This window comes from Microtus oregoni, unplaced genomic scaffold, assembly GCF_018167655.1.
Source record: "Microtus oregoni isolate MIOR12 unplaced genomic scaffold, Mior012 000022F_ref0000154, whole genome shotgun sequence".
Classification (NCBI taxonomy): domain Eukaryota; kingdom Metazoa; phylum Chordata; class Mammalia; order Rodentia; family Cricetidae; genus Microtus; species Microtus oregoni.
This window is the reverse complement of record NW_024543081.1, coordinates 25947785-25963928: the sequence shown is the minus strand read 5'-3', so window position 1 is coordinate 25963928 and position 16144 is coordinate 25947785. Positions and strand designations below refer to the sequence as shown.

The window sequence follows — 16144 nt, the reverse complement described above, 5'->3', positions numbered from 1 at the left end:
CATTGTGAGCTGTGCTTTCCACACCCTCTCCCTTGTGAAGTTTGAAGAGAGAGAGGCAAAGAAGAGCACTCACCTGGTTCTGGAAGTCAGAGAGGGACTGTGTTCTGCAGGACCGACGTGTTCAGATCAATAGGCAACTGTTTCATAGTGTTTTCTTGAGAATGAGCACTTACAAAAAGCTACAATGTCACAGTGTCTGATAGTTGTCCTGATCCATTCCATCAGGGGTTGGATAAGCCTCTAATTCTGTGCACTGGGATGCATGCTGCTCTTTCCTTTCTCCTTATAAACTGTGGTTATTAGCTATTTTCGTATCCTGTACTTTGCTATCAGTGCTTAAAAGAAACATACGAAGGTCCATAGTTATGTGAAAAACTTTCAACCTTATATCTATAATCATGATAAAGAAATAACACCAGAGCAAGATGCCATCCTATCACCTCTTAGGTTTGCTTCTACCACAGAAGTAAAAGATGACAAGTATCAAAAGTGCCCAGAAATGAGCCTTTATACATTGATGGCTCGCATGATTTGTGATACTGTAAATTATTATAACCACTTTGGAAAACACAATTGAGATTTATTTTCTCATAGTACTGAAAATATAACTACCAAATAGTATCTCAGTTCCACTTGTGAGCACTCCCGGAGTAATTGAAATCAGTGTTTGAGATGTCTCCACACATGTTCCCTGCAGCATTGAGTACTCACAAACGTACAGAAACAGCTGAGGTGCCAGCAGCCTGACAGTGATGTCCATTCACAGTGCAGTACAACTGAAAAACAGTTTTCACATCTGTATCAGCATGGGTGAATCTAGGGGACATTTGGGGGGCATGACAAATACTATATGACTACCTCCAGCCAGGCGGCAAAATTGAATTCTGATGTTTTACTGCACAACAAGGTGACTATCATTAGAAACTTCATTTATTTCAGATTAGCTAAAAGAGGACTTAAGGCTGGCAAAATGGCTCAGCAGGTAATTGCACTTGCTGCCAAGCCTGATGACCTGAGTCCCTTATGCAGAATGTACACGGTAGAAGGACAGAACTGGTTCTTTTAAGTTGTGCTCTGACCTCCTTATGTGCACCACAGTATAGGTATTGGCACATAGGCGCACACACAATACAAAACAATTTTAAAATTAAAAGTGTTCTTACTACAAAGCGATGGTATGTTTTTAAGGATGGTTGTGCTGATCAACCTTTGATCATTCCACATTGTATGCAGGCCCAACATTGTACTGCACCCTAGGAATGAACAAAAGCAATTACTTTGCAATTTAAGTAAAATAGGTTGAAAGTTGAGAACACACTGCTTTAAATGTTTAGAAAGAACATAAACCCCAAATTCAGCTTTCTACGTTTTCTTGCAGTTTTAAATATTTATGTATCTAAAATGCAGCATAACATTTCTGACTAACAAATAATAGAAGAAAACTATTTTTATTTCAGATGAAGATCGTCTTTCTAGAAGGAAAAGTATTGTGGATACTGTATCTCTTCAGGTGGACATTTTATCCAACAGTGTGCCTTCTGATGATGTGGTAAGTTGCTGGAAGCTTATGATGGAGAACTGTTTTAAAGTAGCCATTATTTTTTAAAAAAGTTTCACTATGCCTATAAATGGAAAAAACTACAAATCTAAGTTACTTTCAAGTCAATTAGATTACTAGTAGAAATTAATATGATTTAATTTTTGTGAATTCATTTCAACTGTCTGTCAAGATGCATAATACTAATATCTTATTAGAATTTTGCATTGGAATTCTGTGTGACAGAAAGACTATCAAACAGAAGCAAAGTTGTTTGTTTTGTTTTACTTTAAGTATGATATGTTACGCATGACCTCTTCAGTTCTTTAAATCCTGTTTATTTTATTTTAAATTATGAAGTATAAAGTACAAAAGCAGATGGATCTATGCACTTCCACGAGGCCATATCCTCTCCTCAAAAGTTCCTGTGTAAGGAAATATTGCCACTTTGATCACTAGCTATTATGAATATGACTTAAGCTGTCTCAGTGAACTATTCAAGGACTGTGGCTGCTCACACAGTCCTGCCCTTGATGTTTTCCTCCTGCTTCAGGAGAGCACAGGAGAGTACTCTGCTGAGTCATAGAAAGAAACATCAGCCAGTACTCTCAGCGTTTGAGTCTCACAAAGGAGTTTTGATAGCCATCTAAAAGTGATAAATGCTAGCCTGCCAACTCAGCTTCCTCTTCGTGATACATAGGTTGTTTTCCTGCCCAGCTATTTCATTATTGCTCATAGATACAATATAAATAATTAAAGGACTATCCGATCAAGAAATAGCAAATTGAGTTGTCTGAATTCATGTTCTCTCATTCCCTTAGCTTCTAACGCTTTTCAGTTCATTTGTAATTTCTTAGTGTTCAGGGAACAAGCAACTTAGACTTTCTTTGCTATTCAACTCCATTATACAGAATTCTTTGATCTTATGGATCACTTGCTAGTGGAGCTCAAGAGCATTGAAGAGGGATCGGGAGGTAGCTTAGTGGGTGAGGTGCTTATGCAAGCAGGAGGACATACCTTCTGGATCCCCAGCACCTACATAAAAAGCCAGGTGCTAAGATGTGGAGATCCTGAAGGCTCTTGACAGTCTAGCCCAGGGGAAACGTAAAGTTCAGTGAGGAGACCTTATCTCCTGGACCACAAGAGATGGCTAAGTGAATAAAACCAGGTATATATAAAGAATGCAGTTGGGTTCTCTGGTATCTCATAAAAGACAATAGATGTGGCATCCACCTGTAATTCCAGCATTTAGAAGGTGGAGACAGGATTTCTAGGGCAAGTTTGCTAACTCGAATTGATGAAATCAGGATTTACCAAGAGACCCTATTATATAAGGTGGAAAGTGACCAAGGAAGATAGCTGACATCGACTTTGGGCTTCCACACCTGCACACTTAGGGAATTCTGCATACACATGTGCACACATAAATATGCAGAAAAAAAGGGTAGTGCTGTTCTGATGGAAACTTGCCTGGGACACCAAGGGAATGAAAGAAGGATAGATGATATACAGAAAAGTTGGAATTGGGTAGGCTGTGTACTCACTAATAGAGTGGTACTAATATCAACTAGGCAACAACCCAGAACCTCAGCCATCAGCTAGGGGAGCATTCTCAAATTGTGGTCCTCTAGAGGAAAGAAGCTGCAGTGTTTGCACACACTGCCAGTTCCTGATTCTGACCCAAAGAAGGCCAGTTCCCTGGGGTCTGAGGCATTGGTCCTTGTAAGTACTATACAATCACTCAGGACTTCATCCATTCCTTACATATGCACTCAAGGCTTCCTCTGCTCCTCCACACTGAAGGTAGATAGAGGAGCAATTGAGAAAGACATCCCAGTATCAACTTTTGGCCTGTACTCTCCATCCATACGCACACAGAATTACTTGAAAAGGTTAAAACTATCTTCCCCAAATCCACCTCATTCTTCAAAGCCTCTTTAGTATATACACTTCTTATTTGTAAAGAGAGTATCTTGCTAACTCTTTCAGTGAGTAGGATTTTAGTCTTGCTACCCTTTCAGTAAAGAAATTTGCTGAGAGCCTTGGCTTCTAGGCTTAATTTTAATCAAGAATACAGGATGTTTTAATGTTGTGATTTTTATAGGTCTTTTTGCTTATTTTTTGTTTTAAAATTAATGTGTTTGATACTTGAGACTGTTGTAAAGAATCAGTCTGTGTTGTTGAGGTTTCTGTCCTGCCTGGTTTCTGTCCTCCCACCAGGTCCCACAGCCGTTTAGCCCCAGAGAAATCACACAAAGGTCTATATTAATGATAAACTGATTGGCCCATTAGCTCAAGCTTCTTATTAACTCTTATAACTTATTTTAGCCCATTATTCTAGTATATGTTAGCCACATGACGCGGTACCTTTTACAGTGGAGCAGGTCATATCTTCCTTCTTCCCTGTCTGGACAGGACTGGGGAGGAATGGGTTTCCTCCTTCCTAGAATTCTCCTGTCTGGTTGTCCCACCTATACTTCCTGCCTGGCTACTGGCCAGTCAGCATTTACTTAAAACATAATTGACAGAATATAGACAATTGTCCCACACCAAGTCTGTTATAAAGTAAACTGAAAAATATATACACAAAGACACTATAAAGATTCTCAAAGTTCATTAATACATTAGATTCTCAAAGGCAGTGTGCTATAAGCCTGTCACATACATCACACACTGGATGTTTGATAAGTACAATTTAATATCATATTTAGTTGAGCACATTTGAGTTTCAAACTCACTGGAATATACTTTTGTATATTAGTTGTTCAGATGCCAAAAGATAGAACAGAATTGCCTTATAGACAAAACTAAGTGTATATAGCGAGGGCAGGAAAAATCCATATACGTTAGCTATTTTCCAGTTACTGTTAAATATTTATTTCAGCATTCATCATAAAAGTTATTATAGCAAGAATACCTGCATTATAACTTTTCTCATATTCTCTGTCCTGTATTATATATTTTTGTTGTTGTTGTTGTTGTTAAATATGAAGCTATTTATCCCAGTCTAAGAACAGTGAGTCTTGTTTACTTTGTTAAAATGCTAGTGCTAGATTGCTCATAGGTGCAAATGACTAGCCAGAGCCTAATCTTGTATATCTGCTCCAAATATCTAGAATGCAACTGAAGATTCCAAAGTTTAATCTGACTTCAACTAGAAATGTGACCCTCGATAGCAAAGCTGAGGTAGCGGACTCTTGCTGCTTGACTTCCAGCTAAAGCCTTTGTTAAGAGACGCTAAGGTGCAGAACATACAGTCTTGCTTTCGTTAGTCTTGCTGCCTTAGACTTAGCAAAAGACGCCCATGAGCTAAAATTAGGGATGACCAAAGTGCCAGGCAAGTACTCATGTATCCTATCATTGCTTAACTTTCATTCAGAGATACTATAGTAACCATTTATTACTCTGTAAAAATGTTTTCATGCCTCTTAAAGTACCACTGCCCAATTGTCCCAAAATGCTAATCTTTTAAAATCATAAAACATTTATTTTATAGCTTTGTACATATTTCAAAGCAAGAGATCTGAGAGACCCAGATAAAGGGTATTTATAGGAAATACAAAACTGGTGGTTAGCCTTAGAAAATCCAGAATATGGCTGCTTTAGGGTGAACACTTCTCAATATAGTAATTCCTTGAAATCTTCATTTGTTCTTTTGTGTGTGAATGTTTTGCCTGCATGTATACCTGGCACCAGAGGAGTGTCAGATCCCCTGGAACAAAAGTTAAGGACAAATATGTGCCACTACATGGGTGCTGGGATACTAACTCTGGCCCTCTGCAAGAACAGCAAATACTCTTAACCACTGAGCCATCTCTGAAGCCCATTCTTTTAACCATTTAAAATCTTAGTTATTTCATACTTGATTTGTATGCTATCTACAGTAATAAAATGATAAAGGAGCCGGGTGGTGGTGGCGCACGCCTTTAATCCCAGCACTCCTCGGGAGGCAGAGGCAGGCGGATCTCTGAGTTTGAGGCCAGCCTGGTCTACAAGAGCTAGTTCCAGGACAGGAACCAAAAGCTACAGAGAAACCCTGTCTCGAAAAATCCAAAAAAAAAAAGATAAAGGGTCTTTAATGGTTAGTTATTATTTACCACATAGCAAAAAAATATATTTGTAATCTCAGCCTTGATTGCTTCAAAGTGCCTTCCTCCTACCGAGCACTAATCAGTCACTGTATCATGTGGCACATCCATACCCTGGAGGCCGTGCCTCATCCAAGGGTGCAGAGGTGCTGCCTCCTCTGCCAGGCTAACACCCACCTATGTGCCAGTCAGGAAGCCACTGCAGGAGGCCATTGTTATGGCCAGGGAAGCAGTGCAGAGATTCTGCTGTTTGGAATATAATCTCAGCTCTAGCCAATAAAAAGGAGGAAAAAAATATTGGTGAAAATGTTTAGGTGATTTGTATATTGGTAAAAATATTAATTATATTCACTTTTCTTACTTTTTGTTCTCCTTACACTCTGTTTAGGTTAGCAACACTGAAGAAATTACGTTTGAAGCACTGAAGAAAGCAATTGGTGAGCTATGGAGAACTGTTTAGTTCTCCTAAAATCTCATCTTTACCTTGGTACTTTTTTAGTTGATAGAATAAGCAGATAAAGCATGAAAAGAAAGAAAAGGAAAAATATCATTGGTGTCTATATAAGTGGGTCATTTACTTAAATACATTGTTTATGCTTTTTAGATTGTCTCAGATGTATGTACACATAAACAAACATGGTGGTATAAACAAGGTAGACATTTGCTTTTTACTATCTAACAAACTTAGTCCAGACCATCATGGTCTTCAGTTAAAAAAAAAAATGCCTTTCTGTTAAAAGACTCTGAGACACATTGGCTCTAAACAACTCAGCTGTATTTTATTTTTTTATCCATTGGGATCTAGATGCAGTTTAACAAAATTTTAGTGCTTGTGTATGTACAAGGGCTGCAGCATAGTTAGACAAAAAAGTATTCAGAAAAGCCCTAGTAGTCTTTTGATTTCTGTTAAGTTGCTGTTCTCTCCTGTATATGTAGGTATGTATGTGTGTGCATGCGTTTTTGTACGTTTATGTATTATGTGTATATCTTTATCTATGTGTGTTTGTTGTGTATATGTATTTAGTAAAAGGCCAGAATTCTATAAAAGTAGGCATTTTGGTGTGGAACTTTAACTCTTAGATTTAAATTTTTTCCCCAAATATTTGTGTTATCTAGTATCAAGTGAAACATTTAAGGAATGTTGTGTACTTTGCCTTTTTCACTATAGAATTCACTCTTTAATCATTCTTATGTGGGGGACTATAGATCATTGGTTCCCGTGGCCTTTGGCATGATCTTATGACACTCTTTATCTAACTGGTCCTTACACAGATACCAATGGAATGGAAGAACAGGAAAAGGAAAAGAGACGTCTTGTGATAGAGAAGTTCCAGAAAGCACCTTTTGAAGAAATAGCAGCACAGTGTGAATCCAAAGTGAGTGAGTTGATGGACAGTGGGTGGGGAATGACATTTTGGAGCTTATTCTGCCTACTGGCTTTAGGCATATTGTGACTCCAGCCTCTGACAGCAGAGCTATTGCCTAAAGAATTTCTTTATATGATGATGATGATGGTGGTGATGGAAATAGCAGATCCTGAGCTGGGTGAATGACAGTCATTGCTTTGGTGTTTTGTTCTGTTTTGGTTTGTTTGTATCGAATGGTTTTTGATAATTTTACTGTGGATATTTTTTGTGTTTCAACTTTCAACTTGTGACTATAGAACTTGAAAAGGGTGAGTGTGGGGAGAAGACCTACATTAAAGTCCAACAGATACTGCAGATTAGAGTATCCAAACAGTCTCATGTCAGCCTCATAGTTACAGTTGTGCTTCATATATGGGTGGCTGGCAAACAAGAAATTCTTACCATTCGTTATTCTCCTTTGCAGGCAAACTTGCTTCATGATAGACTTGCTCAAATACTGGAGCTCACCATACGGTAAGGGCTTTGTCAGCACAGAAGTAGTAACACAGAAACTAGAAGCTGTGCGTGGCTGTGCATGTTTAATAACTGCTTTGCACTGAGCATAAAGAAGATCTGACTGGCAACCCTTTGTCTCAGTCCTCCTCTGTTTGGAGTCTGAACAGTCTCTTGTCCAGTTATCTCCTGGCATTTCTAGCTTTCTCTGAAACCATCTCTTCCTTCGTGCTGGCCTGATGCGTAACTAGGAATTCTAATGTTATGTTTAACTGGAGATCATTCATATTTAACTATTTTCACACACTCCATCTACAGTTTGCTATGCTTCCATCCAGAGCAGTTCACTGCTACTGGGATAGATCCTTCGCTTTCCTTAAGCTTTCCCATATACTATCTAGTTACTATGAGAATTTTATTCCAGAGTATACAGTATCTCACTGCTGTCCGTCATTCTGAGTTTGTCTCTCCTTAAGTAATTCAGCCTAAGAAGGACGAAGGCTCTCTTAAGCCCTCTGTACAGGAGGAGCTGCCACAAGGTCTCCCTCCCACTGACATCAGTGTGGAAATTGGCCCAGTAGAGGACACACACACACACACAGAGCCTTGCTTCTGAAATTTTGTTTTCTCCTTCAGCTAAATCCTTTATCTTTTAACTTGACTAATTCTCTTTTTTTTTCTTCAAGTTTATATCTTAAATGATTAAAAGAGACTGTTAGCCATTCTTGTCTACTTGACTTGTTTTTATTCTACTTTGTCTTCCACTATCATATGTAAGACACTTTTTTAAAATCAGTTTCACTTTTTATTCTGGACGTTTTCTCACCACTTTACTATTTCAAAGGAGAGAATTGTTCATTTCAGAAAAGGACTAAATTATAAAATGTATTAGAGATTTCCTTTTCAGAAAAAAACTACCAAATACAGAGCTTTAACTCTGTTAGTTAAAATTCCAGATACCTGCTATGTACTTGGCCTTAGGCTATATACTTTATATCAGTTATTTCTTCTCTCAACCCAGAAAAGTAAGTACATGCTGTCTCTGAGTTTCCAAGTAAAGACACCAGAGCCTAGAGAAGGAACATAATTTGCTGAAGGTCTTGTACTTAGAGACAGACAATTAAAACATATAGTCTGCATTCTCAAGTAGAGTGATGCTGTGACCAACACTCTTACAACACTGTTACATCCGCACATTTGTATGGGTTTAAAAGTTTAAGAACAGCATTATATTTTTATCCTTTGGTACCATGACTTTGTCTAGTATTGGCTTTGTCTGGATTGGACTTAACAGTTGGTGGCAGTTAATACTTAGCAACACTTAGAGTGTCCCAGAGTGTTTCAGTAGGAGTCCATCCACAGATGCCTCTTTGGAAGAAGTTCTGGGACAGCTTGTATGATACAGAGGGGCTAACGGCATGTCGCACTGTGGGTTTTCAGGCCTATCTGCACATTTTCTCCTGTTTATCTGATCAGCCAGAGAAGAGACTTTGTGCTATACAAAAGAGTATCTTATACCTCAGTCTCTGTTTTTTTTTTTTATTCACCACGGCTTGGGTACAGAAGAGAAAAAAAGGAGAAATGCAAAGCAACTGTAAAATGAATGCAGCAGCAGACACAGCCAGTTACTGCACCCTGTACGAAGGGCGTCAGAGATTCCTGGAGAGTGCCTGTGTTGGAGTAGATACACACTGGCTCCCACCCTGCTTCCTGCCTGTGTTGGAGTAGATACACACTGGCTCCCACCCTGCTTCCTGCCTGTGTTGGAGTAGAGACACACTGGCTCCCGCCCTGCTTCCTGCTTGTGTTGGAGTAGATACACACTGGCTCCCACCCTGCTTCCTGCCTGTGTTGCAGTAGATACACACTGGCTCCCACCCTGCTTCCTGCTTGTGTTGGAGTAGATACACACTGGCTCCTACCCTGTCTCCTGCCTGTGTTGCAGTAGATACACACTGGCTCCTACCCTGTCTCCTGCCTGTGTTGGAGTAGAGACACACTGGCTCCCACCCTGTCTCCTGCCTGTGTTGGAGTAGAGACACACTGGCTCCTACCCTGTCTCCTGCCTGTGTTGGAGTAGAGACACACTGGCTCCCACCCTGTCTCCTGCCTGTGTTGGAGTAGAGACACACTGGCTCCTACCCTGTCTCCTGCCTGTGTTGGAGTAGAGACACACTGGCTCCCACCCTGTCTCCTGCCTGTGTTGGAGTAGAGACACACTGGCTCCCACCCTGTCTCCTGCCTGTGTTGGAGTAGAGACACACTGGCTCCTACCCTGTCTCCTACCTGTGTTGGAGTAGAGACACACTGGCTCCTACCCTGTCTCCTGCCTGTGTTTACTGGGATCTTGCTGTACTGTTCTCTTTATACTCTCATCACTATAAACTTTAACATTCTTAGTCAAGTATTAAAGCATAATAATCAAGAAAATACAAATGCAAATATTTGCAAAGCACAATATAGAAGATTGAAATAGTGTCAGTAGCTTTAATACTGGAACAGTTGCAAGATTATTTTTTAGCTGTATAATGTAGTTGATAGCAATTCAAAATTGAAGTTGATTATATGAGACTAATTCTTGTACATATTATTAATTAGTGAAAGTACCCATAACCATGGAATACTAATTAACACAGATTAAGAAATAACTTTATATCTGAGATATACTTATTTATATAAGAAAAAATCATACCTTCTTTTAACATTTACTTAATTTTGTATATATATGGCATATGTGGCAGGGGGGCAGTTCAGTGTCGGCTCTCTTTCAGGTGTTGGTATCTCCTACCATGTAGGATCTCAAGTTTGAACTCAGGTCATCAAGCTTTAAAGACAAATACCTTTTCCCACCAAGCCATTTGCCTGCTACATACCTTATTCTTGAATAGTAAATGAGTATTATAAAGGCATAAGCTCTTTACAAATCAACCCATAGAAACCTTTGCAGAATGTAGTCATTATTTTACATTTAAAGAAAATGTTACAGGCAGTCTGGAAAAATCCTTATGCAAGAGGGGGAAGGAAAATGCAGTAGGAGAATGAACAAGGCCCTACCTACGCCAAGAAAGATGTGGTAGATCTTTGCTTGGGTTTTTTGTTTTTATTGTTTTGTTTTGGCTCTTTTGAGACATATTCTTCCTGTAGCATCCAGTTATTGTTGCTCACAGAGAGCCACTTGCCTCTGCCTCCCAAGTGCTGGGATTAAAAGTTTTCACCATAAAGCCTGGCCTTTCTGGCATTCTGAACAGTTTGAGTTTGTATAGAAGTAAGTAAAATACAGGAAAATTGAAGTGTGTAGTGTTTATGAGAAAGATAAAGTTTTAGGTTTTCAAGGAAAAGAACAGTTGTTGAGTTTCTTATATGTAGGCCAAAGATGACATGCCAGTGAGGGCAGGCAGAGCATTCCTCCTCCACCTCTAAGAGAAAGGCAGTCTTTCTTTTATAGGGTAGTAGACAGCAGATGTGTTCAGAGGTGTGTCTGTATGTGTACATGCGCATGAGTGTGATCTTTGTTAGCTAAGAGTTGATCATTAAATAATGGATTATTAAAGTATTTGCCCTATGTGACAAAAGTGGATTAATGAGTTTATTTATTTAAAGAAACCAGAATGGATGGCACAGAGATGTGTATCACTAACAGTAGCTCAGAAATTAAAAACAATAATGGGAACGGGTTCCTTCTTGCCTCCAGGTTAGCAAGCACTGCTTCCATCCCTTAAACCACCATAAATTTAAAATATTGTCACTGTCCATACTAAGAGTAAAATTGTGAACTTTTACTTATAAGTCTCTAGACCAAGAATATATATAAAAATAGACTAGTGAGCATGATGAATAATAATGAAAATGAATCTATATTTGTCTAGGAGATAAAATATTTCTATAGGACAGAATACCACACTACCATAAGAGTGATATGTGTGAAAAAGCAGGGGTTTTTTTTAACTTGTGAATCAAAATAGCCCATAAAAATGCACAGTATAATAACACTATAAAAATTACACATACACACATAAACAAAGTTTGTTTTGGACTTGAAATAGCCAGAATCCCTCTTTTGCCTATACTGTGTCATCAGTGGCCATCGCCTCCCCTACATCAAGCCCTTCCATTAAGCAACTTTATTTGGCTGTTTGCGGGCAATGGTTGAATATTGTAAATGCACCTGCTGATCCACCATGTTCTTCTTTTACAGCCCTCCTCCCAGTCCATCTGGAACACTGACCATTACTTCTGGGCATGCCCAATACCAGTCCGTTCCAGTCTATGAGATGAAGTTTCCAGATCTGTGTGTGTATTGACTGACTCAATGAAGACTACAGCATTTAAAAGAATCTTAAAGCCTGAAACACAAGGCCAAGACAGTTTTCAGGATTTGCATAACGCTTACTGACGTGTCCTGAAATGTGGTGGCATTTATCTCTGACCATACACATGTCATTCTGTGTCAATTGTGAGTACTTCTGAAGGTAGACTTATGCCACGTTAATTTGTTTTGAGGTTCCTGTTAGTGCTTAAGATTGAACATGTATTGCTTTCACGTTATGCCGTTGTTAAATAGTATGTTTTAAACTTTGCACAAACATGATTTAAAAAAAAAAAAGATTGAAACTGTATGAAGTGTCTGCTGATTTCTTAAGCATCTTCACAACCACTTGCTTTTGCCTTGTTTTCTTCCCGAGTAAATTTCTTCCTAATTCTAGGGTTGCAAATGCTTTCATGCTTTCTAAATCCATGCTTCAGAGGGCTGTGTAGCCCTCTCCCTTCAGTCCTCAGTAGTAAATGTGGCAGGTATTTCTACGGTAGCAGCGGTAGGGAAATCTCCTGAATACTGGCCAGGCCTTACTGGTCTTGGAATACTGTGTTTTCTGCTTCAAGATGAGCCCTTGAGCCCCTTAGAGCTCATTCTTGGAGCACCAAAAGGTGCAGTGTTTTCCACATATGATGTGTTAGTTTACAGACTGCGCTTTGAAACTATAGTTGTATTTTGCTGTGATGCCATTAATTAAATGAAATATATATATTTACTATAGAAAAGAAAGAAATTTAAAACAGCTGTTCACCTGTGCAGAGCCTATACATTTCAGTTTCTTTTAAATGAATGAATTCTCATTTTTATATTGTACATTATGTAGGTTTTCATAGTAAAATATTTCCCCAGTGAACCTTTTAATTTGTAAGATTTGAACCAAAACTTGTGTGCGTCTCTATTGAAGGTGAGTGCATGTGTTCTTGCTAAGGTCTGTGAGTGTGAGACTGACAGGGCAGTGTGTGCTACACATGCTACTGAACACCACCACATGATGAAAAAGTAAGCCTTCTGCAGTTAGAAATTTCTCTTAGCACAGTTTTTAAGATCATTTCGTGTAAGTCTACTTTTTCATGTTCAGTTTCTTTTTACATAAAACAGTATTCCTATCAAAAATTATAGCCCAAAAATAATTTGTCTTTAGTTCAGTTTTGTTTTTAATGAAATGAAAAACTGGATGTTTTAAATGTGTGTTTGTGGTTATTTGGGCACCATTCTTACAGACAGGAATAAACAAGAAAAGGAAATGAACTTAGAATGTCACACCCAAAATTTTCACTATTTACAGCAGAGTACAATATCTTGGAGATGGGTCCATTTGCTCAAACCTCTGACAGAGCAGTCCAGGCTGCTGCTAAGGGCAGACTCACCAGACCTTGTCCTCAGAGGGACAGTGGAGCTGCCACTGGAGTAGCAGAGCCCTGGTCCAGCTGTCACTTCATGGTGGATTCCTCTTACACTTGTGGAGCCTGTCACCAGTTAATATTAAGCTTCGTGCATTTTTGTTTCCCTTTTTTCTTCTGTATTTTAAAAGAAGGCTATTATTTTTGACATTTTATTATTTAGATTTTATTATTTTAAAATCTAAACAGGGGGACATGCAAAAACAATCATCATCCACTTGGATGTCATTTTATAAATTAACACTGTGTGCTTTTGTATGGAAAATATATAATTTAATAGTATAAGAAAAAGATATATATTCACTTGCATTCATGCAAAACACAAGCTTTGCTGTATAAAGTTTTGCATTTCATAGTGATTTTAAAAAGGCATGCTTTGCATGTAAAGGAAAACCATTGCAGTCTTTTGTTTTGATTTTTAATCATACCTCTTTCTTGGTTTTTGTAAGCTGCTGGTTTGGGTTTTGCTACTCTTAAACCACAGTACACTTCTGGATCTAGTAGGTCCAGTAGACTAAACTGGTCTTGTTGACGAGGGTTCCCAAAACATCCCAATGGATGTTTCTCTGTCTCACTCTTCTACATTTGCAGGGATTGCTCTTAGGCAAGTGTGCAAGCTGTGCTGCAGCTAGTTCAGGAACTGAATCTTTAGGACTTGCTAAGCTCTATATTGGTATATTTTGTCAGGTACGTTATACTCAAATTGTTTATTATCTTTCTTGTCATATACAGCTGGTTATATTCTGTGTGACACTGAATAGTTCATTTAAATGTCCCTCCTATGCTTATGATGTCTGTGGCTGCTTATATAGTTTCACTGAACTTTACCTGATCTTTCATAGTCTTTCTCTCTCATGTTCTCTTTCCCTCCCCCAACCCTCCTTTAGAACTCATTATCCTTTAGAATAAAGCCACCTTCAACCAACAGTTTAGCTCCCCACTCCCACAAATGGAGCTCATTTGTCTCACTAATGCTGATACATGTGTTGATGTGATTAAGTCAGTTTTTTAAATGTAAAATTTCATTGTGCAATCAAATGTAAGCAATAAAACAAAAGTTGCATCTCTTGTGCATAAGCGCATTTTTATTATAGCATTACATATATGGAATTAAGCTTCTTCAACATTGGACTTGGAAAAAGTCAAGGTGCTGGGAAGATTCTTCGCCACGTATATGAGAGTCATCAGAACCATAGCTTACTAGTATGAAGGTTAAGCCTTCTGGGTGCTTCGCTTAGTTGCCATCAGACTTCTTTCCACCGCACCTCCTTGCTCTCTAAATTATACAGTCTCCCTTAAAAAATACAGCTGTTCTCTAGTACCTTATGCCACCCTGGCCTTACCCTATACCTGCAGAGCTGGGTGCTATAGCCAGCTGTAGTTCATGGGTTTCTTGGATTAGCCACTAGGATACAGTGATGAGGAACTTGGGTTCTGGTTCAGATCTAACCCAAGCTCCAGGCTAAGCAGTCATAGATAAGTGATTTATCAGTCATCTGTGGAATGAGAACAGTGGGAACTGCACTCAGAGCCTAGCTGAGAGGGCAAGTGAAGCACTGTCATCCCTGTGTTACAGAATAAGCCTCTGGCAAATATTAACAGCCATCCCTGGGGTCTGATGTTCCCTGAAACCACTTCCAAAAGTAATACCTGCAGAGAAGCCCTGCCACAGGCTGTGCCTTGGGGAAGCAGAGCCACTGCCTTCCTAATACAGCAATAGACTGCCTCTGTGTCTGCTGTGTACTTAGGACAGTCCTTTCACATCTCTGGCCGCGTTCCCACTGATAGACTGAGAGCACAATACAAATGCTGCCCCAGACTTTCCATTATGACTGATCCCGTCTTCTGACATCTAATATGAATTAGCGAAAAGCAGAGTCAGGTACAGAGATAAACATCTTTGTTGCGCTGTATTCAGCCCGTTAGCTTACACGTGAGCTAGAGACAGCATTGTGTCTAGGCTTCCCTGTGCCGTCCTGTGGCAAAGCCTATGTACAAGTGATTCCGGAGCACTCTGCAAGGGGATGGACAGTGAAATGGAAGATCAAAATCACTGGTGCCTGGAGAGATCTGCCCTTGACATTCTAGTCTCCACTTCAGAGCTCCCTGCTTATGACCTGAAAGTGGGGAAAGCTTTACCCTCTGATGGTTGTCCATGACCAAGAACGGCCCTCTAGCTTTTTCCAACACCCAGATACCGTGTTCATGAGCACTGGTCTCTTTGGAAAAGTCATGTAGAATTCAGGAAATGCAGAAATCAGATGTGAAGGCTCCACTTCCATGGTTGTTCCATGGAAGGAAGTGTAAGGGGGAATTAGAGGATATGAAGTCAGGCAAGGGCCTTAGTCATCTTTTTAAGAAAGGACCAGGGCCAGGGGTAGTGATGCGGTTTCTTGTGGCGGCTGTGCCGCATGACTGCTCTCCTAACACTGGTAGCAAGTGTGCCTGACCCACACAGAAGCAACGTGTCTTCATGAGTCATTGACAATCGCATGTAGTTAAACTCTTGAACGAAAGAGGAGGGAATTTGTAGATCTTATGAAGTAGAGCCCTTTCCTGCATTATTCCTGTCCTCTCACCTTTGCGAGCTGCTGCTCACCCATACATCTACAGAGCCAGTTCTTAAACACGACACGGGCCATAAGGCATGGAGACTTTATTGAGCTTCCCTAATGAACTACAGGAAGAAGCAAAGTGCTGCCATCTGCTTTCTCTCTCTGGCCACATTTGTTTGTGATCTGACAAGTTCCAGGAGGCTGATGAGTAAGGAGCTGACTGTGCCTGCTCCCTTGGAGCTTCTGCTAAGGCTCCTATGGACAGAAGACTGAGAGCCAAAGAGCTCATGCAGCTCACAGCTACTTGCTTGGAGCATCGCATCTTCCACCAAGTTGTCTTGTCCCCAAGTGACCAAGTGGTTTTGCCAGAAATCTGCTGCTTAGGCGCTCCAT

The 16144-nt window shown here is 39.7% G+C and overlaps 1 protein-coding gene across 3 annotated transcripts in view; it reads left to right on the top strand.

Moving 5' to 3' along the window:
* The window catches only part of Efr3a (EFR3 homolog A), an 80415-nt gene extending 68315 nt beyond the window's left edge, over positions 1-12100 (top strand). For all 3 annotated transcript variants that reach the window (XM_041672082.1, XM_041672081.1, XM_041672083.1), the window contains 5 exons: positions 1458-1549; positions 6014-6062; positions 6898-7001; positions 7456-7505; positions 11680-12100. In XM_041672082.1, the coding sequence (XP_041528016.1) occupies positions 1458-1549; positions 6014-6062; positions 6898-7001; positions 7456-7505; positions 11680-11785 (401 nt within the window). In that variant the 3' untranslated portion in view covers positions 11786-12100. The remainder of the gene's footprint in view (positions 1-1457; positions 1550-6013; positions 6063-6897; positions 7002-7455; positions 7506-11679) is intronic.
* The last annotated feature ends 4044 nt before the right edge of the window (positions 12101-16144 follow it).